This window comes from Triplophysa dalaica, chromosome 18 (genome assembly GCF_015846415.1).
Source record: "Triplophysa dalaica isolate WHDGS20190420 chromosome 18, ASM1584641v1, whole genome shotgun sequence".
NCBI lineage: Eukaryota > Metazoa > Chordata > Actinopteri > Cypriniformes > Nemacheilidae > Triplophysa > Triplophysa dalaica.
In genome coordinates, this window is record NC_079559.1 from 9,570,439 (window position 1) to 9,592,675 (window position 22,237).

Sequence of the window (22,237 nt, forward strand, 5' to 3'; positions counted from 1 at the left end):
ACAAGTAGAGAACATTTGTCAACATGCTAAACAGTACTGTTAGTTTACAAGGTCATGCAACTAGGGGGATTAAAGATGGGGTAAACATAGGAGAGAATGAACAACAGGGTTTTTTGAAAGTAGTGAAGGATGCTGGTAGTTCATGCCACCACAGGGGAACTGAAGGAGTTTGGTGCCTCACTGTGATGGAACAACCAGACGTCGCTCATTTTTAGACCTAAGAGGACGGGAGGGTATGTAGACCTGGAGCACAGAGTTAAGGTGAATGGGTGCCGTTAGCGTTCTGAAGGCCAGTGTCTCAGATTTAATCATGATGCGGCAGCAACTGGTACCCAGTGAAGTTAAATCAGAAGAGGTATTACTAATGAAAACTAGACGTGCAGATGCATTCTGGATCATATGCAAGGACTTGACAGGAACCAAATACATCAACCTCCTCTCTGGTTTTCTTGTGACAAAAATGCCATCTCATAAACTGGACAAGTTTCACATTTATATGTTTAAAAACATTTGGTCATTTGTCATATAAATAGCTTTTTTAATTCATTTTGACCCCTGACATGTTTAGTGTTGGGAGTGAACGTGTTCAGTAGGTGGCAGTAAATCGCCTTACGTTGTACTTTGATCCGGTTCACGAGCCCACTAGAAGAAGACGGAGTTTCAAAGACAGCTGCTTTTCTGCTGTGCCAGCGTGAAAGTTATCGGCATGTAGGTATCAGTCGAATTAAGTTAAACGATTAACTAGAAAACAAAAATGCTCGTGTCTCTCACAAGCATCCGAACCAGTTTCTCCTAGCCTTTTAGCTGTGGTTGTATATGTTCAGACTTTTCGGATTGTTTATACGTGTTCACGTATTGTTTTTCGTCTTCCTGCATGGTGTTAATTCATTTAAAAGATGCGTGCAAGTGGTGATCATATAAAATACGATCAGAAAAGTCAAATCAACACCTTTCCGCTCATAGCTCGTCCTGTGGCGAATGAATGAATCGAGGTTCTGAGACCTGCTGCCCCCAACGCTAGACCGATTCAAAATGTATCTTCGTTTAGCTGTGAATCATTCTCAGCGTGAAAAAGCATAATGTTATACTTAAATTTAAGTTAGCTTTGCTCTGGAAGCCTACAAGCTGCATCCACTTTGTATACGTGTCACAACGCAGTCAAGAATACTGCATTTCACCATAGTAGGACCCTCAAACCTCTGTCAAACCCACACATTTCTCATCATTTCACACTTGCTCAAGACAAAAAAGCTGTTAAAGGCTGCTTCCTTTTCATTAGTGGTCTACTGCCAGCCACTTCTCGTTAGAAAGAACACTAACTGTTGAAACATGAAAACTGGCCAAACAGATTCCAGGTCAGTGTTAGAGACTAAGCTTTAACATCATTATCATTGAAGCATCTTGTTTCCTTATTTTAACCCTCAGTTGCATGAAGAGCTAGTTTTGAAACTTAACTCTGTCTCTAAACTCTGCAGGTGAGGCTATTCTCTATTACAAACTAAACCGTGGTGACTTTGGCAGATGTATTTTGTGTGTTTTATTTTGTTAAATGTGACGGGTATTTGGGTTGCTTAACGGTGTTTTGAATGTTTTGTACAGTTCTCACGTATAATATGACATGTTACGGGAGATTCCAGCGGTATGAATGTAACATTCTGACATATTTACTCTCAGAGAATGTATTCACTATGAATATATTGAGCCATCTCTTATATATATTTTCCTGTAGGCCTGACAAAATATGTCTATTCACAACTTTAGAATTTTCATCATGGATGTGACAAAAAGAACAGGTTTTTGAGAGACGACATACTTTGCAGGGTTTCTGTAAATTTAAGTCCACAAACATTTAAAAAAAAATGCTTGTAAATCTTTAAAATAGACTTTACATGGGTATCTACCAGTAGATATTGATATCTGAGCTGACAGTATGGTGAAAACCTTTGATAAAGACTTTTCATGATAAGGTTGACCTCTGAATTGAATTGCCTATATGCCTGTGTAAGATACTATAGTAATACTAATTTATGTATGTGTCTAAACTATTGTTGAGTCATTTATATAACTTAATAATTAATTGTCTTACATCTCTAGACATCAGTTGTTTTTACTCATTCAATTTCACATAAGAATGAAGCCAAACATAATGGAGCAGGGGTTATCACGCATTGAGAATACCCAACTGCCACACATACAAACCGCAGTTTCCTCAGCTATTTTAACTTTATCAAATGAATGTGTTTATGTGTTGTACTATATTTTGAAAGAAATCTACTCATGAAATTAGCTTTTGTCAGTGTTTTCGCTTGTGTTTGTTTCTTTAGCGCTATGATGAAAGAAACTCTGTCACTCATAGTGCACGAAAGCATGTATGAATCTAGCATTTGGCTGTGATGCAATGAAATGTGGATGTCTTGATAACCACTAAACTGCTAGTGTTGAAAATAACAGGCAACTGTTGCAACAAGGAATGTATGTGTCATGTTGTGACTCAAGGTTGTTGTTTTCAAATCCATCTCTTCTCTCCATAATCCACTGCAACACTTGTTAGACTGGATGGATATCTATCATATTTGTAAATTGTTTTATTTGTACAGCAAATGAAGTTGTTCTGCTAATCACTTAAAATGTTTCAGTAGCAACTCAACAACTGTTCGGTCATGTGGTATTTAAAGCAAGACTGACTGACCTCTATGTTGACTCCTGCCCTTGGCGTGTGTACAGGTGTGATGATGATGTCAGCGGCTCAGTTGTTCGAATTGAACCTCTTCATGAGCGCTGGGACTTGGAGGAAGTGTGCGCAGATCTACTTAATGTCCAATGGCATCGCAGCATGGGAGCGCGAATTCACTCCCTGCGCCAATCGAGTCAGAACTATCCTTTGTGTCTCCTCCTACTTAAGGGGGAGAGGCGGAGTCGAGACGAGAAGCTAATTGGCCACGCCCGTTTGTCCCGTGTACTGGGGAGCCGCAGCTTGTTCGTGGAGTCAGTTGTGGTGTGTAGCACACTCCGAGGGAAGGGATATGGCCGCATCCTTATGGAGGGTGTAGAACAATATGCCAAAGGGCGGGGCTGCACCCGATTGTGCCTAACCACCCATGATAAGCAACATTTTTATGCCCACATGGGGTTTGTGCTGTCCAAACCTGTCCAAAGTGTTGGGACACTGGCCTCCTTCATGCCTATGGAGGTGCTGCATAAATTCTGTAGGACTGCAGAGAATGAAGAGAAAGGAGAAATCGAGAGAGGGATGAAGAGTGATGGTGATAAATTGTCCTTGAAGTTGCTAAACAATTGTGCACCAACTGCACCTTCCCATTTTCCACCTCCACCACTCCCTCCTAACTCCATCTCTGCCCATCCACCCCCTCCATCTCCGCCTCCCTTGTCTTGGACTCCAGTTAATCAGACTCTGGAGCAAACACCATACACCGACAACAGAGGGCTGCCCATCTTTTGGATGCACAAGGACATTTGAGACTAAAATATACTTTGAAAAATAAATCATTCAGGGATACACAGTTTATAATAGGCAAGAGGAACATGTTAACCTGCTCAAATTATTTTAACTCCAAATAATGTGACAATCTGTAGTTTTACTGTAACTTATTTATTACGTTTTCATTTTAAGTCACTGAAAATGATTTTGTCAAAATAAAAACGGTTTAACTTTTGTCATTTAAGAGGATCATGTTTAAAATTGTACTATTCTTGATGCTTAAAGGGATAGTTCACCCAAAAATGTTAATTCTGTCATCATTTACTCTCACCCTCTTGTCATTTTAAACCTGTATGACTTTCTACTGCAGAAAATAAAAAGTTATATGAAAGAAGAATGTTGGTAACAACGGTGGTGCCATCTGACCTGCATTGGTTTTGTGTTGATATAGAAGTGTTGGTAACCATTGTGGTAACCAACATTCTTCAAAAGCTTCTTTCTGTTCTGTTAAAAGGGTTTAAAATGACAAGAGGGGGAGTAATTAATAACATAATTTTCACATTTGGATAAACTATCACTTTAATGTTAAGCAAAAACAAGTTAAATATTGTATGAATCTTTAAGCAATTGTCTATATCTCGCATCCTGTAACTGGTTTGTGTGACAGATTATTCAATGTAATCGCTCAAATTTTTGGTCCTTATTTGGGTTTGTTAAAGCTACATACAAATAAATATTATTCAATAGTTTACAAAATGCTTTTTTAAGATGTCGTTTTAGCATTTTAGATGCTGTTTGTTGAAACTGTTGTACAATATACACTGCCCGTCCCAAAATGAAGTCAAACACACTAATATTTTGTTGGACCGCCTTTGGCTTTGATTACGGCACATATTTGCTGTGGCATCGATAAGCTTCGATAAGCTTCTTCAAGATCTTGTATTGATGACGGGAAAGTCCATCCACTGTGTGTCCTCCAGCACATCCCAAAGATTCTCAGTGGGGTTAAAGTGTGGGCTCTGTGGTGGCAAATCCATGTGTGAAAATTTCTCATGCTCCCTGAACCACTCTTTCACAATTTGAGCCTGATGAATCCTGGCATTGTCATCTTGGAATATGCTCGTACCATAATGGAAGAAAGAACCCATTGATGGAATAATCTGTTCATTCAGTATATTCAGGCAGTCACCTGACCTCATTCTTTGGGCACATAACGTTGCTGAACCTAGACCTCCTATCCAATGGGAGGCTCTTACCTATTTGCTTAGTCAAATCCAGGTTGTGACTTTTTTTAGACAGGCAGTCAAAAAACTACTTTACACCAATATAGACATCTAGGTGAATTACGTTATGCTGATTTTAGTAGCCCCTCACTTAAACAATTACAAACTAACTTTATAATGTTTGGTGTAGGAACAATTTTCAGATATTTGACTAACACGAATCTCTGTGTATATTTTATAGGCATGCTTTTTGGATTCTTTGTACCACGTTTCATCCTCATCTTAGGTCTCTCAGTCCTTTTATCTCCCCACTACCCTTCACAAAATGTGGTCAATGGGGTAGAGTCTGTCACGGAGGGCCGTGGCTTTTCAGTGATCTGGAATATGCCCACAGCTCGGTGCCAGAGGCGGTATGGGGTCTCTCTGCCACTGCGCCAATACAACATCATACATAACTCAGAGCAGAGATTTCAAGGTCCAGATATCAGCATATTCTATCAGCGCCGTCTGGGCCTCTACCCCTACATCAACCGTAAAGGGTCAAAGATCAATGGTGGTCTACCCCAACAAGGATACCTAAAATCTCATCTTTCACTGACCGAGTTGCAGATCAATGAGGTCTTCAGAGGTACATTCTGTGGGTTAGCTGTGCTGGATTGGGAAGCGTGGCAACCCGTATGGATGTGGAACTTCGGAAGCAGAATGGTATATAGAAGACTTTCCAAGGAGCTCGTCAGGTGGAAACATCCAGAGTTGTTGGAAGAGGAAGTGACATCAGAGGCAAAGGGAGAATTTGAATTAGCAGCAACAACATTTATGTCAAAGACTCTGCGTCTTGGAGTTCACCTCTACCCTAAAGGATTATGGGGGTTTTATGGGTTTCCTACTTGCTACAACAACCATGCCCAAGGAGAGAGCGGCTACACGGGTCAGTGCCACAATGGTACCGAAAAGTTGAATGACAGACTGGCATCACTATGGCAACAGTCCACCGCCCTGTATCCAAGCATTTATTTGTGGTCTAAGTTAGCTGGACACAAACACGCTCAACTCATGGTGAGACACCGTGTACTAGAGGCCCTTCGTGTGGCATCCCATCATTCACCTGCCAGTAAAGTGCCCCCTGTTTTCCCGTATGCTAGAGTGGGGTTCACACACACGTTAAAGTTCCTCAATCAGGTACATAGTTGGTCAAAATTTGATGTTTGCTTTGAGCTCTATTCTTACCATGTCTTAGTTCATGTCCTCTACCCAGAATTTATATTTTAATAGATTGATGTTGAGCTCATGACCAGCACAATCTCTTTAAACCAGTTGTGATATTGGCCAAGTAGTTAGCTATTAACTAACATGCTCTTTTAGCAAAACTAAAAGAAAAGTGATGTTTTCACAAACGTCATCTGCTTCTTGGAGCATTAACATTGACATTGGTGCTTTAAAGGGATTTTTCACACCAAAATGAAAATTTTGTCGTCATTTACACTTCAAAACTGTATGACTTACTTTCTTCTGCAGAACACAAACGAAAGTTGGTAACCGAACAACTGCGGTACCCATTCACTTGCACTGGATTTGTGTCCATACAATAGAAGTACCGCCACTTTTCAGTTACCAGCATTCTTCAAAATATCAGTCAGTCATACAGGTTTGAAATGACAAGAGGGAGAGTAAATGATGACAGAATTTTCATTTTTGAAAGAACTATCACTTTATGTCAGCATTTTAATATTAAATCAATTGTGTTTGATGGAAGAAAGCATGTCATGCATCTGGGATGGCATAAGCGTGAGTAACATATTTATTTTTTGGTCAACTATTTCTTTGTGTTTTTGCAACATTAGATGTTAAATCGATCTTGTGTAACTAGAAGCTGGATTTACATGCTTGCAAAAGACATATTTTATTTTGTCTGATTGTCTTTGCAGACGGATTTGGAGCACACACTAGGTGAGAGCGCTGCTTTAGGCGCAGCTGGAGTTGTGTTATGGGGTGAGCTGAGTTTTGCCAAGTCAAAGGTCAGTGCCTGTGTTTGAGTGTGAGACAGTACAGTATAGGTTAACCGTGCATATGTGTGTTAAGCCATTGCTTTATTGTTTACTCTGCCTTTAGTACACTAAACTAAGATACACAACAGCCTAAATTAAATTATAATACTTGTTTATCTCTGTTCAGCGGCAATGTTCTCTTCTGCAAGAGTACCTACATTCAGTATTAGGAAAGTATGTTGCCGCCCTGCAGGCTGGTGTGATGAACTGCAACGGGAGACTGTGTAATGGCCAAGGGCGCTGTGCTCGAAAGGATGCTCACTCGGGTTTCATGATCCCTCTTCATGACAATTACAAAGCTGATGTTCTCAGTGAAATGAGAACAAAGTTAAAATGTGTGTGTTATGAAGGATGGAGTGGGCAGCAGTGTGAAAAACAAGAATAGATCAGTTTAATCAGTGTGAAACCCAATTCGGAACCCATTTTGCTTAGTGTAACATGACATATTTCAGAGTGAACCTGCACAGTGAATGACTCAGGATTCTGAAAAAAAGCCTGAGCTAAAACAACGGAATAGCTAGTTGCTAATGACTTTAGCAAAGTCTCCAAAAAGTCTAAGTAATGCATTTTAAGAAGGAACATATTTTGATGACAGATGAAGAGGACACAAAATGTTTTTATTTGGAAAAATGTGTGCCAATGAATTGTTGACAGCATGACCAAGAAAACAGATGTGCATTAAAAACCCACAATTCATGTTGTCATTTTTAATAGATTGTCATGCTCCTTGTGATAATATACATATATACATAACATATTCATTCTGTGATATTCAATCTCACTCAAAACAACTCACCACAGTTAAACACGAAAAAGATTTACCTTGCAACTGCAAGAACCTATTATGCCACAAACTACCAAGTTATGACTATAATATATAAATTATGACAGACATAGCTGCTTAGATATGTCCACAAAAGTTGTGTATATTTTTCTCTTTAACAATCTTGTGTCAGTCATTCATTAGATCACGGGATGCCATCGAATAAGATACCAGTTTTACTGAAGTTGATTCAGATCTCAAAATTTCTTCATGAAAAGGTGCAACACAGTCATAATATAATAAGACATTTCAGCAATAAAACACAGATCTTGTTACTTAAAAAAAAACATAACTGATCAAGAGTGTTTTACATTATTGTTTCTTGCAGTTATGACAAAATACACTCTTATATCAGGTTTAATTAGACATTTTCTTTCTTAATCTCCTACTGTTGTTTTATATCATCTTTTGCTCTTAGGATATGTAGCAAGTTATCAACAGATGTTAGATTCTATGTACCATAAACCTAGTGGACTATCTGTTTTTTTACTACACAGCACAAGTACATTTTTGACTAATGAATGCCTCTGAAAGAAAATAAGCCACGGAATCAGACATGCTGATGTGTTAATGATGTTCTCAGTCATTACCAGGTCTCTTCTCTCAGTGATATCTCAGATCTGCTGTCTGTTAGGTTGTCATGGTCGCTGCTCATCGGGCACTAGGGTGAGGTTGAAGCGCAGCTTTTGTAGCCCTTGTAAGAGTTGGGAAATTTCTTCAGACGTTTCCTGCTTCTGTTTCATCACCTCCAAGAGCGTTTGTAAAGCATTGCTCTGATGGACTGAAGGTTAGTAATCGGAAACAAAAGTTGTTTACATATGTTTTGATCAACACCTTTATGGAAATTAGAAGTACAACAAAACAGCTCTCACCTAAAAAAGCGAAGATAAGAATGAGCGTCAGGAGGAATACGATGACTGCTGCACATGCTAAAGAATGGTGCCACCTAGTGGAAGTGCAAATGTCATTCAGTCTGCTCACAGAGGGCCAGCATCGAGGACTTTGCCCAGTTTGACAAACAACTATCCTGTCCTGCATCTGGAGGGTCCCATTGGTGGAGGGAGGTGGTGGACGGGGTGGCAGAACACCTGTGAGTGAAAAGTAGCTTTGAGTTCTACATATTTCACTGAAGATTTTAAAATAATAAAGATGTTGTACCTTCTAATAGAGTGAAATACCTTTAGAGTGCTGCTCAGTGTTTGTGCGATGCAGATCACTGATAGACTCCACGGAATGGAGCTCAATCTCAGTCAGGTCTCGTTCACTAACAAATGCTGGTGAAGGAGAAGGAGTGGACTTCATGATCACACCCACCACTTAAGAAAAGAAAACAACACATTTATGTGTGTATACGGTGATGACAACATGTTTGAATCATGGCATATAAAACAAAAAGGAACAATTTCATGGATGTTATTTATTAAAAAGTGAAATATGGTCCAGGACTAAGGCAGTATAGAATTCACCATTCATAATACATAGTAAGCTTTGTGGGATAGTAATATACTTCTTCTCTTCTAAACCATTCCTTAAAGATCACATTATTTACAAAACCAAATAACAAGTTAAAATGTACGTGGATCTTGACACATTTTCATTCCTTTCCCCAGGTACATATTGACACTAAATACAAATTTGGTGCTATACATGTTAACCTTTCAATTCGTTGGTAACTCTTTGTTTACACTTACCCTCTCAGATGGTGTCTTCATTAAACGCCAAATAAACCGACGTCTGTTTTTGGCCGTGTTATTGACAAACAATCTTAAACCGTTCACCGAAGAAAAAAGTTAATGGTTGTTTCATATAGTCTAAAACGATCTGGCTCTGTCTCGTCCGACTGGCACCTCTACCCCCAAACACAGTTCAAAATCCCCACACCTAAAATAGCTGCAGCCTCATGAACGGGAAGCACTGGTTATTTATAGATTTTGGGCTAAACAATAATCCGTTACATGCGGACTGTGCATACATCACAGAAGAAACGCTCAAAATATTACACAAGTGCTTGTAAGATTATTAATGAGTTTTATAGGATGCTCCCGCTCCCGTGAGGTACAACTTGACGCATGAATTTTTCAAAAGCACGTGAAGGTAAGGCATTCCAACTACATTTCCCAGAATTCTCTGAATCCTTGTTTTGCAGGGACGAGTTCAAACGAGCTGACGGCTTGAGGATTGAACGTGATTTCCTCGCTGGGTTGATTTTAACAGAGCTTGGGCTGAAACTCAACTAGAGAAATGATGCTTGCGCGGGTTTTTGCAAACGGACTCGGACATCGAGTGTTACGGGAAAGCACGCGGACTGTCGGGTTCGGTGTAACGGGGCGGCAGGACAGGCAAGCTTCTTCAGAGGTAACTACACGGAACTGGGATCAAACTTCACTGACTGTTAAAACGCATTGAAACCACCATAAACCGTTTATCAATGTATACAAATGTGTTTTCTATAAAGTACTTATTATATGAATGGTTTCACTTGACTCTTTGAGACGTTTGGGGATGTGATCGTTAAGCATTAGCGTTTGGGATTTTTGCAGTCGCATTTCAACTCTGCTATGGGACTGTGTTCATGCACGAGGAACACTGCATCCTCTCGCTCGAGCTCATCCACACGAGGACATTTTAACAGCACGAGAGCGTCCATCCGTGAAGTCTCTCTCTCTCTCTCTCTCTCTCTCTCTCTCTCTCTCTCTCTCTCTCTCTCTCTCTCTCTCTCTCTCTCTCTCTCTCTCTCTCTCTCTCTCTCTCTCTCTCTCTCACAGACTCATTCTGATTTTCCTTTTTTTGGAATACAGTATGACAGTCACTCTAAAAACGTCCTCTCTGTGTTCTTTTGTGGTTAAACAAATGGTACTTGGTTGACTTTGGACTGCTTTTGTAAACTGTAAATAGCTAATGTGGTTTTTATGTGGGGTGACAGAGTCCAATCTGGAGGTCAAAGGTCATAGTTCAATTAGCTGATTTATTGAGGATTGGTATAATTAAAACCTTTAACGCCATGAAATGTAATATATAAAATTAAACCATAAACTGTGTGTTTTGTACTTTATACAGCTTCATTAAATAATGAGAGGATTCCATTTGCATTGCAAACTCTTTCTTTATTTAGGTGGTAACGAAGAACACCCAGTTGCATGACTTCCACAAGGCTCAGGGTGGTAAGATGGTGGAGTTTGCCGGATGGAGCATGCCAGTGCAGTATAAAGACAGCCACATTACCTCCCACATGCACACACGTGAGCACTGCTCCATCTTTGATGTCAGTCATATGCTGCAGGTCAGTGTGTACACTTTTTATTGTACTGTAGCTCAACCCATAATATATATTTTGGGCAGTATTTTAATCTTCATATTGAGTGAAAAAAAATCCAGATATTTGCTTAAAATGTTATTTTGTCTAATATCTGGCTGTAGTGTCAAGACCTTATTAATAAGATCTTTGAAATTGAAATATTTGTTGTTTTCTCCTCAGACTAAAGTCTACGGAAAAGACAGAGTGAAGTTTATGGAGTCTCTGATCATTGGAGATGTTGCTGAATTAAAAGACAACCAGGTAAAATACACAGAGAAAGTCCAGAACATTTCCTGTCTGTGTGAGAGTCTGATGCTTAACAGAGGCACTGCATAGATTAGGAGATGTCAAGCTTATAAATAAATTATTTGTTTTTCTTTAATCATTAAGATGCATTATATCGGGCAGCATTATAGGCATACACAAAAGTCATTAAAGTAAATGCAATTCAAGCCTTAATTTAATTAGTGGAACAGTAAAGCCAAAGTTTTTTTTTTAGACAATATCACAAAATATTAAAACTTTATCTAATACTAAATAGCAAAACTATTTTTTTAATGTGATGCCATAAATGAGCCCTGCCTGTCAACATTCTCAAAAAATAATATTTTGCCATGTTACACTTTTTGTGCTATCCCTGAAGGCTTGCCTTTTAAGCAATATCCTCTCACTTTTCTAGGGCACTCTCTCCCTCTTTACAAATGCTAAGGGAGGAATCATGGATGATCTTATTGTGACCAAGACAGATCAGGGGTACCTTTATGTTGTCTCCAATGCTGGCTGTGCAGACAAAGACTCTGCTCATATGCTGGTCAGTAACGGTTCTCATGTTTGTACATATCTGCACAATGCTTGATTTGGATTGGCTGATTGTGACATTTTGACATGACTATGTGTAATGTGGAAATTGCAAAATAAACCCTTTCTCTGTTATACCAATTATTATGAAGCAATTACCTTAGATGCCACAAAGGGGTGTTTAAAACTGATATGGCTGGCTTAAAGTATTGTGAGAATCATAAGCTCTTTTCATCAGTTTGTGTCTTTTGATTATAGGCCAGAATGCACGAGTTTAAATCAGCAGGTCATGATGTCGATCTGGAGTTTATGGAAGAAAGTTTGATTGCTGTGCAGGGTAAGTCAGACGATCATACATGGTGTATGCATTATGCACATTATGGGTCTGTTATACATTTGTGATATACAACCCACATGTAAGTTAGTAAAAGTACTTGTTTTTGATTGTATGTGTTTACTATTGTGAATGCAGGTCCATCAATGGCTCGGGTTCTGCAAAAAGGTGTGGGTGATGACCTTACTAAGTTGACCTTTATGAGCAGTGTTTTGACCCCAGTCTTTGGCATCCAGGGCTGCAGGGTCACACGCTGTGGATATACAGGGGAGGATGGAGTTGAGGTGAGTGTAAATGCAAATTCTAGGTTTTAGTGCAGATTAAACAGATGCAGTTTATTTGTTTTTCTGATATGAAAGTATTTTATTTAAAGACAATGACAAACGTCCTATAAATAACACATGTGCTGACCGTTATATCAAAACCAGCCTTGTGATATTTCTGACATGCTCTGTGTATGTATATAGATATCTGTACCAGGTGCAGATGTTGTTTTACTGACGAAAAAGCTGTTAGCCGACAGTGAAGTAAAACTCGCTGGTCTTGGTGCCAGGGACAGTCTAAGGCTGGAGGCGGGGCTTTGTCTCTATGGCAATGACATTGACGAGACCACCACACCTGTGGAAGCAACTCTTGTCTGGACAATAGGTGCATGAAGAGCTATATTATGCTTTCTGTAATTCACCTTCAACTCTTATATTTTAGTGTTAATCCATTTATGATTGTGTGTTAAGGTAAACGCCGTCGACAGGCACGAGATTTCCCTGGTGCTGACATCATTGTTCCACAAATAAAGGCAAAGACTCAGAGAAAGAGAGTGGGACTTATTTCTTCGGGACCGCCTGTCAGACAACACACGCCCATACTCTCCTATGATGGAAGGGCTATAGGTACAAATACATTTACAATGGGTGGAATTTAAACAGTTTACCCTAAATATTGAGAACTGTGCAATTTATATGCACTGATAACTTTATTTATTCTATTTAACAAAAGCACCATATGATTATGCTGCATTAGAGGTCATACCTTTACTTACAGAACAGAACTAATTTAATTAATTACATGTTAGGCCAGGTTTGACTTTGGTTGGTTCTTGTATTTATTATGACAACCTTGAATCAGCATTGTAGCTCAGCTGCCATGATTAGTCTCAGTTCTTGAGCACCTAATTTTTCCACTAAAATGTTTCCACCCTCTTTATTTTAGGTGAGGTCACCAGTGGATGCCCCTCCCCCTGCCTGAAACAAAACATTGCCATGGGCTACGTGGAAGCTGGCTTCAGTAAAGTAGGAACACCAATCCAGGTGGAAGTGAGGAAAAAAACAATACCAGCTGTGGTCTGCAAGATGCCATTTGTGCCTACTAAGTACTACACCGGGCAGTAGCCTTACATAATATAAACTGATAACACGATCTGTGTGAGGGGTAAAAGTCAATGCATGTTACATGTGTAACTGAAAGAAAAATACATTCCAGAACTGTTTTACACACTGTAAAACTTCCATAACATTTAATAAATTTTGGCCGGTACAATTGAAATGGGATTTGACCTTTTGCTGTTTTTGACGGAGTTAGATTTGTTTTGTGTTTGCACATTAACATAAAACACCTGCACATGTTTATTTGTGTGGGTGTGGGAAGGTGACATCCGTTTTAACTACTACTGAAAAAGTTTTTTTCAATAATTTTAGATGCGTCTTTTGCCACATTAATTGAATTCATTGTGTGTCCTGTTTTATTGTTAGTGCTATATGTATTGCAATAAGACAATTAACAGAATTAATCTGAATGAGATTAATTGTAATATTTAATTTAAAAAGAGACCCCTTTATCAGTTCATGATGTTTAAATACTAACTGTCATCATGTTTAACTTATCACTGTGAAGTATTTTTGTAAGAAAGAACATTTTCATTTGATTTATTTTGCATAATTAAACATTTTTATATCCTTTTATAAATCTTTACCTGAGTGTTAGTTTTTCAAAAATAGTTAAATGTATTTTATACCTAACAGTGTTTTTATTATTTTTTGGTATTTGTAATTACCCAATTATTTTGAGTAATAAAGTCAGAATTGTTCAATTATTTGCATTCATGGACTTTTGTAAAATAATTGTATGTGTACGATATTAAAATTAAAACCTGTGGGCAGTCTGGGCACGTAATTAGTCATCCCACTAAATACTAATCGCACTTGATTTAACAGACAACTTTAAAAATAGGTCTCTGATTAATACTCAATTAATTATCATGAATTCATTTTGAAAAAGTTAAAGTTTTAACTTATGCCGACTGTGCAATCCAAACATTTCTTAACAGCTGATTATTTCACTGTTGTCCTGGGAGTTGTAGTTCTTAATTCGTGTGCTCTGGCTGCAACCCTCAACCGGAAGCACCACAGAGAACTACATTGCCCAAAACGGAAATGAGCCTGGCAAATCAGAGAAGTGGAGAGTGCCGGGTGTGTGCGAGCTTTACCGAGGGAAGATGGTGGAATCTGGAGCAGCAACGTGCACGATACTCCTTCCCAAACATTTCCAAAAACATTTACCGTCACAACCTGGCATTAGATATCGGTTACCTGGGGACAATCATAGATAATAGCTACTAAAAACTCGAATCGTAAGCGTTTTATTTTGAGGCGAGTTAACGTTAACGTTACACCTTACGTTTGTGGTGCTTAAAACGTGAGGCCAAGCTCCACAGACCTGTGTTTTGATGCTCTGGGAAGGATATCTCGGCAAATATTGTTGAGGGAAAGAATTCTGACTACAGATTGTTGTTCTATAAAATTTGTATCATTTGAGCTTTGTTGTTTTGCTGGAGTTGAAAGTGTGTAGACTGTCATCATGCCACGGAGCAAAAAAGGGAAACGCGGCGGCACTGGTTCAAGTAAAGGTACGTTTAACCTCTGTCATTTCATACAATAAACAGATAACTTAACTATCGCTGTACAACAACATTTATTAAGTATTACAATGTGTAGACAGTTCGAGTGTCGTGTTTCAAGAAAAATAAACCATCTTGTTCGTTTTAGCCATGTTTTGTAATACTTGAATGAAACCATTAAACCAGCCACGTCGTACTTCAAGTTTGTCGTTTTGACTTATTTTTTGCCTTCTAGTCTAAAGGCATGAAAGAGCGAAACATTGAGCCATGTTCAACTAAATAGGCCTAAATTGGATTTTTTGCATAAGGTTGCCACATGTGGTCAACTTCGTGCTGTTGTCGTGGCTCTGCAGCCCGCACGTTTCGCCGTTAATCCTTGTTTATAATAAAGTATGCTAGAATGTTATATTCTTTATGGTGTTATTTATTAGTTGTTGCACAGCCTATATCCATAAACAGTACGAATAGAAGAAAAGTGATTGACTATCACAGTTCAGCCTACAGCATGAAAGATGAAGCTCACGCCAAGCCCGGTATATTTAGCCCGAGCGTCACGAAGACAGAAGCGAGACCTTCTTTAGTTCACTTTACACTACGTAAACGGGATATACGCTCATATGTATGTTTTATTGTGTTCATGAAGCTGTTTCTACGGTTCTCGTTAGGGGGATACTTCACCAAAAATGTTAAATTCTGTCATTATTTACTCACTCTCGAGGTGTTTCGAAATTGTATAAACACAAAAGACATTTTGAAGAATGTAGGGCATTTCTGGGGCACTTTTGGCTACTATGGTAGTCAATGGGGGACAAAATCTGTCTGGTTATAAGCATTCTTCCAAATACCTTTCTCTGTGTTCATCAGAACAAAGAACAACTCGAAGGTGAGTAAATGATGACAGATTTTTCATTTTTAGGTGAAGTATCCCTTTTAAGTTTAAGGGGTAAATAGTGCCCGTCATGTGCTGCGTTCCCACAGTAGAGCCATTCAAACCAGATTTTGACCTTGATAAAAGTTGTGTGACATCATCTGGCAAATGCAGTCGTGGCAAAAAACGATGTTTGACAGCAGCCAGTTCCGAAGGGGATTTGTCTCAATTTTTGGTTCTGACAACGTGTATGAATATGAATATCTATGGTTTGTTTTGAAAGACATTTGAAACCTTACAATTGCAGGAGCATTTGTTGACTTTTTCACCACAGTTTAAAGCGGATAGTGCACCTATAGTTTTGGACCACAAAAGGAGAACGTTTAAATATAAAACTGCTGGTCAGTGCAAATACAATGAATGGGGATTGACGCTTCAAAAAGGATGCTTAAACGCTAAAATAGTCATTTATTTTGTCTTCTTCCTGTTGATTGTGAGCAGGTTCACTTCGACAGGAAGTGCTTCAGCTGCAGTTGTCAAAGACTGCCCTGTCACGTTCAGGTAGCGTGACCTCTGGACATCCTGAACATAACCTCCTGCCTCTCATCCCATAACAACTGTTTCATAATAAAAAGAGCTGCCTGTGAAAGTCCATTCATATCTGCTTGTTCACATTCACATTCCCATGTTTGTCTGGATGTCACAGATGACTTAAGAGAACCGAAATTCCCTAGAAGCATCCATCATTCCCACTTCCCCATGAATGCTGATGTATTAAACCTAAGTGCAGATATCACGTCAGACATTCTCTTCAGGCTTTCATTTTGTGACAGCTTCTGGAGAGTTCTGGAGCTCAAGTCAAAATATTTAAGTTAACATTTTAGCCACCTTTTGAATTTCCATCGTTTTTTTTTTTCGTTGCTTCCCCGCCCTTCTATACTAGATATTTCAAACATTTCTTTTGCTAAATGCACTCCTGTCCCTATCTTATAGCAGCTGATCCAATATCCTGGCATGCTGATGCATGTGTTATTACAGAAGTTAAACTGCCCACAACAAATTCTCTTGGGCTACTATTTAAAAATGTTAAATACACATTGTTCTTAGTTTATAAAACCACTTATGATAGTCAACTAAGATTACACTATCATGATGTTGAATCCGAAAAAAAAATCCGATCCAGACTCTGGTTTTGAGTCTCTAGTGATTTGATTGAGTCTTCCAAACTTTGAACTGCACATCTAACCAGAAGATTGGAATGATCATCAACTAAAGAGATGGGATTCAGTAAAGTGGATCAGTGGCGACAGAGAGATCATGATGGATTCAAAGAGGATTAATTCTGTGTTTCTGATGCGACACACTTCTAATGTGGTTTTACATGTCTTGCCTAGTTTTTTTAACATACTATTTACATTCAACTATTTACATTCAGTTTAATTCAATGGCATATTCTATAAATGGTCTAAACTTGAGTCAGTGTTTTGCAATGCCACCCATGTTTGTTTTTTCTGAGTATTAAAGTGACTTTGTTAAGGTCGAGGTGCATGATCTGTGTGTACAGCTGAAATACACGTCATCTCTCCCTAACATTTACATCCATTCCCTCCGCATTAAAAACTCTCTCATTGGCTATGTTCAGCTTTGTTCATATCTTTATAGTTAAACTTACCCTGTGTTTAGTCTATCTATCTCTTCATCTTGTGTCTCAGGGAAAAATGGGGTGAGAGGCGAGTCTGGTGTGAGTGATGATGATTTAGCATCTGATGTGCTCAGTCACTACAGCAGTGCGAGTGAAACCGCATCAGTCCCGGAGGAGGGCACAGGTACACATTCACACACGTTTACAAATACTCTAATGATGTACACCTGTCCTGCACAGTAGGTGGAATATTAAACCTGTGATGTACTGTGCAGGTGAGGTGGTGGATGAACAAACTGCTCAGGAGGAAACTGAAGACAAACTCAAGCAATGCATTGACAATCTCATGGACAAAAGGTATCAACACACACCTTTAAAATGCATGTATATCACAGCCTGTAACAAATGCAATGCATGCAGTCATTAAACCGCAGGTCATATTAAAAAAACAAAAGAAACCAAGTTATAACTAGCTCTTTTTTTGTTGTTTTCTTCTTGACGTGTCTGTCTCTGTGTTTCAGTGCTAAGAACCGTATGGCTGCATTAGAAAGTCTGCGCTTGGCGTTTTCTTCCAGGGTCCTGTATGACTTCTTATTGGAGAGACGTTTCACCATTAGCGACTGTCTGGATAGGAGTTTAAGGAAAGGTGGGCATTAGGATATAGTGTGAATTCCGGTTGATTGGGAAGCTTTTGACATTCAACTCGATGTTTTGTCTTACGATAAAGATGAAATTAAGAATACATCCACCTTGCTGAATAATGAGAACCTTGTTTGTAACATGTATGAGTAGGGCATCTAAAACATTCTTGAAACAGTCTCGCTGCTGTCACTCTCTAGGTGGAGGAGACGAGCAGGCCGCTGCTGCTACAGTCTTTGCACTTCTATGCGTGCAACTCGGGGGAGGAGTTGAAGGTGAGGAGGGCTTTAAGGTTCTCCGCCCCATCCTCAGCTCCATCCTGATAGACGGCTCTGCAAGCCTGTTAGCCCGACAGAGTGTAAGTGATGTCTGAAAAATGCCCACATGCTTGCTTTATATTTGATTTATAGCAGTGATTTGATCTTTAAAAATACTTTTTTTTTAAATGTTTTATCAGTGTGCTCGAGCTCTCGGTATGTGCTGCTATGTGTCGGCCTCAGATGATGCAGAGGTATGATCAGTTGTGGTCACCAGACAAATCCTAAGCATTTTGTAAATTGCATATTAATATGTAAAGTTTTTTTTTCCAGGACCTTTTAAAATCTATTGGACATTTGGAGAGCGTGTTTGCGGGTGCATATCCTCTGGGTGATGGCTCGCTGCCTTCGGTTAAAGCTGGAACCCCTGCTCTCCACAGCGCCGCCCTGCAGTCCTGGACACTGCTCGCTACCCTCTGCCCTGCATCACGCATCAACAGTATTCTTAACCAGTAAGTCTGACACATACATTCTTGTGTGTACACAGTCAACAGTCTGGACCCTGACTTGTTGCGAGAAGACTTCGCAAGATAATGTAATCTTAAGCAAGTCTAAAACCAAAGGCGATGTCTTAAATGTTTTCTCAGATGAGCACTTTCAACAAGTTGGTATGATTTATTAGGGTCTTCATGAAATGTCTGGAACATATTTTGCTTAAAAACACTCAATGGCTGTGTAAACAAAACCCTTCTTGACTTGTCAAAAACAGCTCTGCTCACAGCAACCCATGGCAATGGTTTAGCTAAATTATATTTCCTGAATTCCTCTGCGGTTAGTTTCGTCTTAAACGTTTCTGTAGACTAAAAATTCCATCCCTGCTAACATCGCTCACGTTGTGCGTTTATGTTTACCTAAAATCCACGGATTGTGCATCTGCAGATCTCAGCGGAATAACATGGATTTAAGTGCTTGTCGTTGACAACGTAACGTTACACACGCAACGTGAAAGCATAACTAGTGGGCTGTGAAGGATTTTTCAGCCTAAGCACAAATGATTTTAGACGTTCAAAACGAAACTAACCTGCAGTGTTCGCCCCTGTTCATTAGCAAAACAAACAGCTTGCTGCAGGTAAACATATTAACGCACATAATGTATTAACATTCATACAGTTAAACTCCAAGTGTCCATCTGGACTTTTAGACAGCAAGTTTAACACTGGCTTTGAATGTTTTATTTAGCCATTACTGACTTAGCTCCTTTCGCTATAATATGCTAACGTTCTCCTCTTATATATATGGTACATTTATGTCAATTCAGACTGTTGATAAATATTACTTACATCGGCAGTTTTGTCTCGTTCAGTCGGTCTCGATCACTTTTGAGGAACAACTTTGTCCCAGTTTAAAAAAGGACTTCTGCTTGAAGGGATTCGTGCAAACAAGCAGGTTTTTACCTAAATAAATCCACCCCTGTCTCGTCCTGGGATTGGACTCTGTGCAGCGACTACATTGCATGTTGTCCACGAGCTTTAGCCTTGGCATCACGTACAGCGCTGTCGCTCGTGAAAACAACAATGGCGGAGCGTGGTGGGTGGAACTGTGTAGATTAAGGGGCGGTAACATTATGAGAAAATCCGCTTTGAACATCACAACCGGAGCTAAATCTGAACGGCTCGATTTCTCACATGCTTGCAGGGAAAGGCACACCAAAACAAATTTTTATTTTTCAAGTTTTCTGGGTTGCTAGATGCATCGGGGACCCGATAATAGCACTTATACACAGAAAATGTGGGGTTTTCATATGATGTCACCTTTAATGGCTTCAAGTGATATATCCCAGATGTGATATTGATCTCTTATTTTGTCTGTAATCCAATCATTTTCAGTCACCTGCCACGCCTACATGAATGTTTAGAGAGCAGCGACGTGAACTTCAGGATTGCTGTAGGGGAGACCATCGCTCTACTCTATGAACTTGGACGTGACATCGATCAGGTGCATTTCAAAATAGGGTTGAATGCAAAGACTATATATGTATAATTGCTAAATGCAGTGTATGTGAGCTCTGTATATATTGTTGGTTGTGTTTTAGGAGTTTGAGTATGAGGACTGTGACGCGTTGTGTGACAGTCTGAAGAGTCTAGCGACTGATGGAAATAAGCATCGTGCTAAGAATGACCGGAGGAAACAGCGGTCCATTTTCAGAGAGGTGCTAAACTACATTGAGGTACACAAACAACAAACCTTGACCTCATAGTGGTCACACTCTATTTATTTTTCAAAACTAGATGTCAATATTTTTCTATGATAATAAATTTAGAGAAAAATCTTGTTTTTAGAATGATGATTTCACGGAGGAAAAGATTCAGTTTGGAATTGAGGCAATCTACATCGATGGCTGGATGCGTCACAGGATTTATGATGCCTTTAAGGAGGTGCTTGAGTCTGGAGTCAGACACCACCTACAGGTTAGATGGACCAACTGCAACTTTTTACCTGGTTATGACTTTACCTTTGCTTTAAATAGATTTGTATTCCCTTTGTACACTATATTATTTATTTGGGAAATGTGTTTTTAGTTCAATCCACTGCTGAGGGATATTTTTGGGCTTGGACCACCTCTCATCCTGGATGCTGCTGTCAAATCTAGCAAGATATCCCGCACAGAGAGGGTAATATTTAAGCTTTTCACATTTAAATGTAACTGATTTGCTTGGAAAGTTGCAGTTGATACTAGTCTTATTTTGAATATCAATGTAAGATTCAACTTGGAACAAAAAAAATTTCCGATAAGAAAATTCAAACTTAAGCAGATGTGTATTCCATGTAAAGTCTCTTATGAGTGTAGCATCTATATATATGTTTGTTTGCACATTGATGGAAATTTTGTTTGTCCCTTCACAGCATCTCTTTAATTCAGCTGCATTCAAAGCTCGGACTAAACTAAGGAACAAAGTAAGGGACAAACGTGCTGATGTGATGTGAGGATTGCATGAATATGAAGCAGCAGAGAGAGGAACACTACATCCTCCAAACCCTTTCGGTTCACTTGAAGTTACAGATGAACTGCCAAGCGAGAGACTCGACAACAAGAATATTTGGCTGACTGAGTGTGGGTGTGTAAGACTGGGCGTGTGCACGTGTGTATGTGGTTTGTTTTATTTTTATTTAACATCACAATGTGTGAAATCTAGGAATTCTAAATTTAAAGAAACATGAAACAATGAGTCTTTATAACAACCTATTGTAAGGCTGTTTTCAGCTTTTGTTAAAACCTGTTTTACCTCTTCGATTATGAAGTGTTTTGTGAAAAGAAAAATACAGATTTTTTATCATGAAAACATAACTTTTTACAACTCTGCAGTGAAATATAGAGGAGTTCTTTAGTTTTCTATATGGATTTTATAAATGAAACAAGATGATGCACCTATGATCTCAAGCAAACCAATGCAAACACATCATGACTGTAGAGTGCCAGAGTTTTGTAAACAGTTCCGTTCAACTTCTCTCATTGCCACTAAATCTAACCATCATTTGCATTGTTACACTGCTGCTAAAATTGTGTGGTTGTATTGGCTACCGTTCTGAACCAACTTGGATCATGTTTTGTACATTTTTAAAATCTTTCTAAATATCATAGTCACATTATCATGGAAAGTATTGAATGCAACAGGATGTTTGCGAGATAAACCATATATAAATGGTGTAATTAATTGTACTCGACTCGGATTTGAAAGCTTTATTAACAAAAGCAAATGTCTTTGTTTGTAACATTGTGGCTGAATAAAACAAGTTACAAAGGAAATGTGTAATCGTTACGATTATGTTTCAATCTTAAGTCTTAACTGAGTTTTGATATAAAAATGTAGTGATTGTTTCATATATTCTATTGGGTAATATTTTACAGTGAGGTTAGATTTGTTAACATTTTGCTAGTAGGATTTAGCACTGAAATATACTTCTACAGCAGTTATCATTCTT

The 22,237-nt window shown here is 38.9% G+C and overlaps 5 protein-coding genes across 8 annotated transcripts; 4 read left to right on the plus strand and 1 right to left on the minus strand.

The window, feature by feature from the left end:
* The first annotated feature begins 635 nt into the window (after positions 1-635).
* Positions 636-4,006, plus strand: LOC130439958 (N-alpha-acetyltransferase 80). The gene is made up of 2 exons (XM_056772658.1): positions 636-708; positions 2,725-4,006. Coding segments are annotated over exons 1-2 (756 nt in total). The 5' UTR covers positions 636-706; the 3' UTR covers positions 3,479-4,006.
* Positions 659-7,418, plus strand: hyal3 (hyaluronidase 3). Of its 2 annotated transcripts, none has more exons than XM_056772647.1 (4): positions 659-1,475; positions 4,904-5,841; positions 6,588-6,677; positions 6,835-7,418. In XM_056772647.1, the coding sequence occupies exons 2-4, from the start codon at positions 4,906-4,908 to the stop codon at positions 7,090-7,092; spliced, it is 1,284 nt and encodes a 427-aa protein (XP_056628625.1). In that variant the 5' UTR covers positions 659-1,475; positions 4,904-4,905; the 3' UTR covers positions 7,093-7,418. The 2 variants fall into 2 exon arrangements, with proteins under 2 accessions (XP_056628625.1, XP_056628626.1); XM_056772648.1 differs by having other exon boundaries at positions 1,318-1,355.
* si:dkey-20d21.12 (uncharacterized protein LOC556245 homolog) lies at positions 7,306-9,411 on the minus strand. The gene is made up of 4 exons (XM_056772666.1): positions 9,222-9,411; positions 8,709-8,846; positions 8,403-8,618; positions 7,306-8,311 (listed from the first exon to the last, which is right to left on the minus strand). The coding sequence occupies exons 2-4, from the start codon at positions 8,830-8,832 to the stop codon at positions 8,169-8,171; spliced, it is 483 nt and encodes a 160-aa protein (XP_056628644.1). The 5' UTR covers positions 8,833-8,846; positions 9,222-9,411; the 3' UTR covers positions 7,306-8,168.
* Positions 9,412-9,471: 60 nt separating this feature from the next.
* Positions 9,472-14,043, plus strand: amt (aminomethyltransferase). Of its 2 annotated transcripts, none has more exons than XM_056772649.1 (10): positions 9,472-9,585; positions 9,677-9,885; positions 10,643-10,810; positions 11,006-11,086; positions 11,505-11,636; positions 11,882-11,960; positions 12,096-12,241; positions 12,425-12,605; positions 12,692-12,847; positions 13,167-14,043. In XM_056772649.1, the coding sequence occupies exons 2-10, from the start codon at positions 9,772-9,774 to the stop codon at positions 13,343-13,345; spliced, it is 1,236 nt and encodes a 411-aa protein (XP_056628627.1). In that variant the 5' UTR covers positions 9,472-9,585; positions 9,677-9,771; the 3' UTR covers positions 13,346-14,043. The 2 variants fall into 2 exon arrangements, with proteins under 2 accessions (XP_056628627.1, XP_056628628.1); XM_056772650.1 differs by having other exon boundaries at positions 9,483-9,624; positions 9,745-9,885.
* Positions 14,044-14,423: 380 nt separating this feature from the next.
* Positions 14,424-22,055, plus strand: ifrd2 (interferon-related developmental regulator 2). 2 transcript variants are annotated; one of them, XM_056772638.1, is made up of 13 exons: positions 14,424-14,859; positions 16,220-16,279; positions 17,431-17,544; positions 17,636-17,717; positions 17,882-18,006; positions 18,200-18,357; positions 18,457-18,510; positions 18,590-18,768; positions 20,143-20,251; positions 20,349-20,483; positions 20,596-20,724; positions 20,836-20,928; positions 21,161-22,055. In XM_056772638.1, the coding sequence occupies exons 1-13, from the start codon at positions 14,811-14,813 to the stop codon at positions 21,239-21,241; spliced, it is 1,368 nt and encodes a 455-aa protein (XP_056628616.1). In that variant the 5' UTR covers positions 14,424-14,810; the 3' UTR covers positions 21,242-22,055. The 2 variants fall into 2 exon arrangements, with proteins under 2 accessions (XP_056628616.1, XP_056628617.1); XM_056772639.1 differs by lacking the exon at positions 16,220-16,279.
* Positions 22,056-22,237: the final 182 nt, after the last annotated feature.

Excerpts from the sequence above, each read along its gene's own strand:
- hyal3 (XM_056772647.1), top strand. The coding sequence starts at position 4,906 with ATGCTTTTTGGATTCTTTGTACCACGTTTCATCCTCATCTTAGGTCTC. Across the intron at positions 5,842-6,587 it reads CGTTAAAGTTCCTCAATCAG|ACGGATTTGGAGCACACACT; the intron begins GTACATAGTTGG and ends TTGTCTTTGCAG. Across the intron at positions 6,678-6,834 it reads TGAGTTTTGCCAAGTCAAAG|CGGCAATGTTCTCTTCTGCA; the intron begins GTCAGTGCCTGT and ends ATCTCTGTTCAG.
- si:dkey-20d21.12 (XM_056772666.1), bottom strand. The coding sequence starts at position 8,832 with ATGAAGTCCACTCCTTCTCCTTCACCAGCATTTGTTAGTGAACGAGAC. Across the intron at positions 8,619-8,708 it reads CACTGAGCAGCACTCTAAAG|GTGTTCTGCCACCCCGTCCA; the intron begins GTATTTCACTCT and ends TTTCACTCACAG. Across the intron at positions 8,312-8,402 it reads TCTTATCTTCGCTTTTTTAG|TCCATCAGAGCAATGCTTTA; the intron begins GTGAGAGCTGTT and ends ACTAACCTTCAG.
- amt (XM_056772649.1), top strand. The coding sequence starts at position 9,772 with ATGATGCTTGCGCGGGTTTTTGCAAACGGACTCGGACATCGAGTGTTA. Across the intron at positions 10,811-11,005 it reads ATGTCAGTCATATGCTGCAG|ACTAAAGTCTACGGAAAAGA; the intron begins GTCAGTGTGTAC and ends TTTTCTCCTCAG. Across the intron at positions 11,961-12,095 it reads AAGTTTGATTGCTGTGCAGG|GTCCATCAATGGCTCGGGTT; the intron begins GTAAGTCAGACG and ends TTGTGAATGCAG.
- ifrd2 (XM_056772638.1), top strand. The coding sequence starts at position 14,811 with ATGCCACGGAGCAAAAAAGGGAAACGCGGCGGCACTGGTTCAAGTAAA. Across the intron at positions 16,280-17,430 it reads GACTGCCCTGTCACGTTCAG|GGAAAAATGGGGTGAGAGGC; the intron begins GTAGCGTGACCT and ends CTTGTGTCTCAG. Across the intron at positions 18,358-18,456 it reads GCCTGTTAGCCCGACAGAGT|TGTGCTCGAGCTCTCGGTAT; the intron begins GTAAGTGATGTC and ends ATGTTTTATCAG.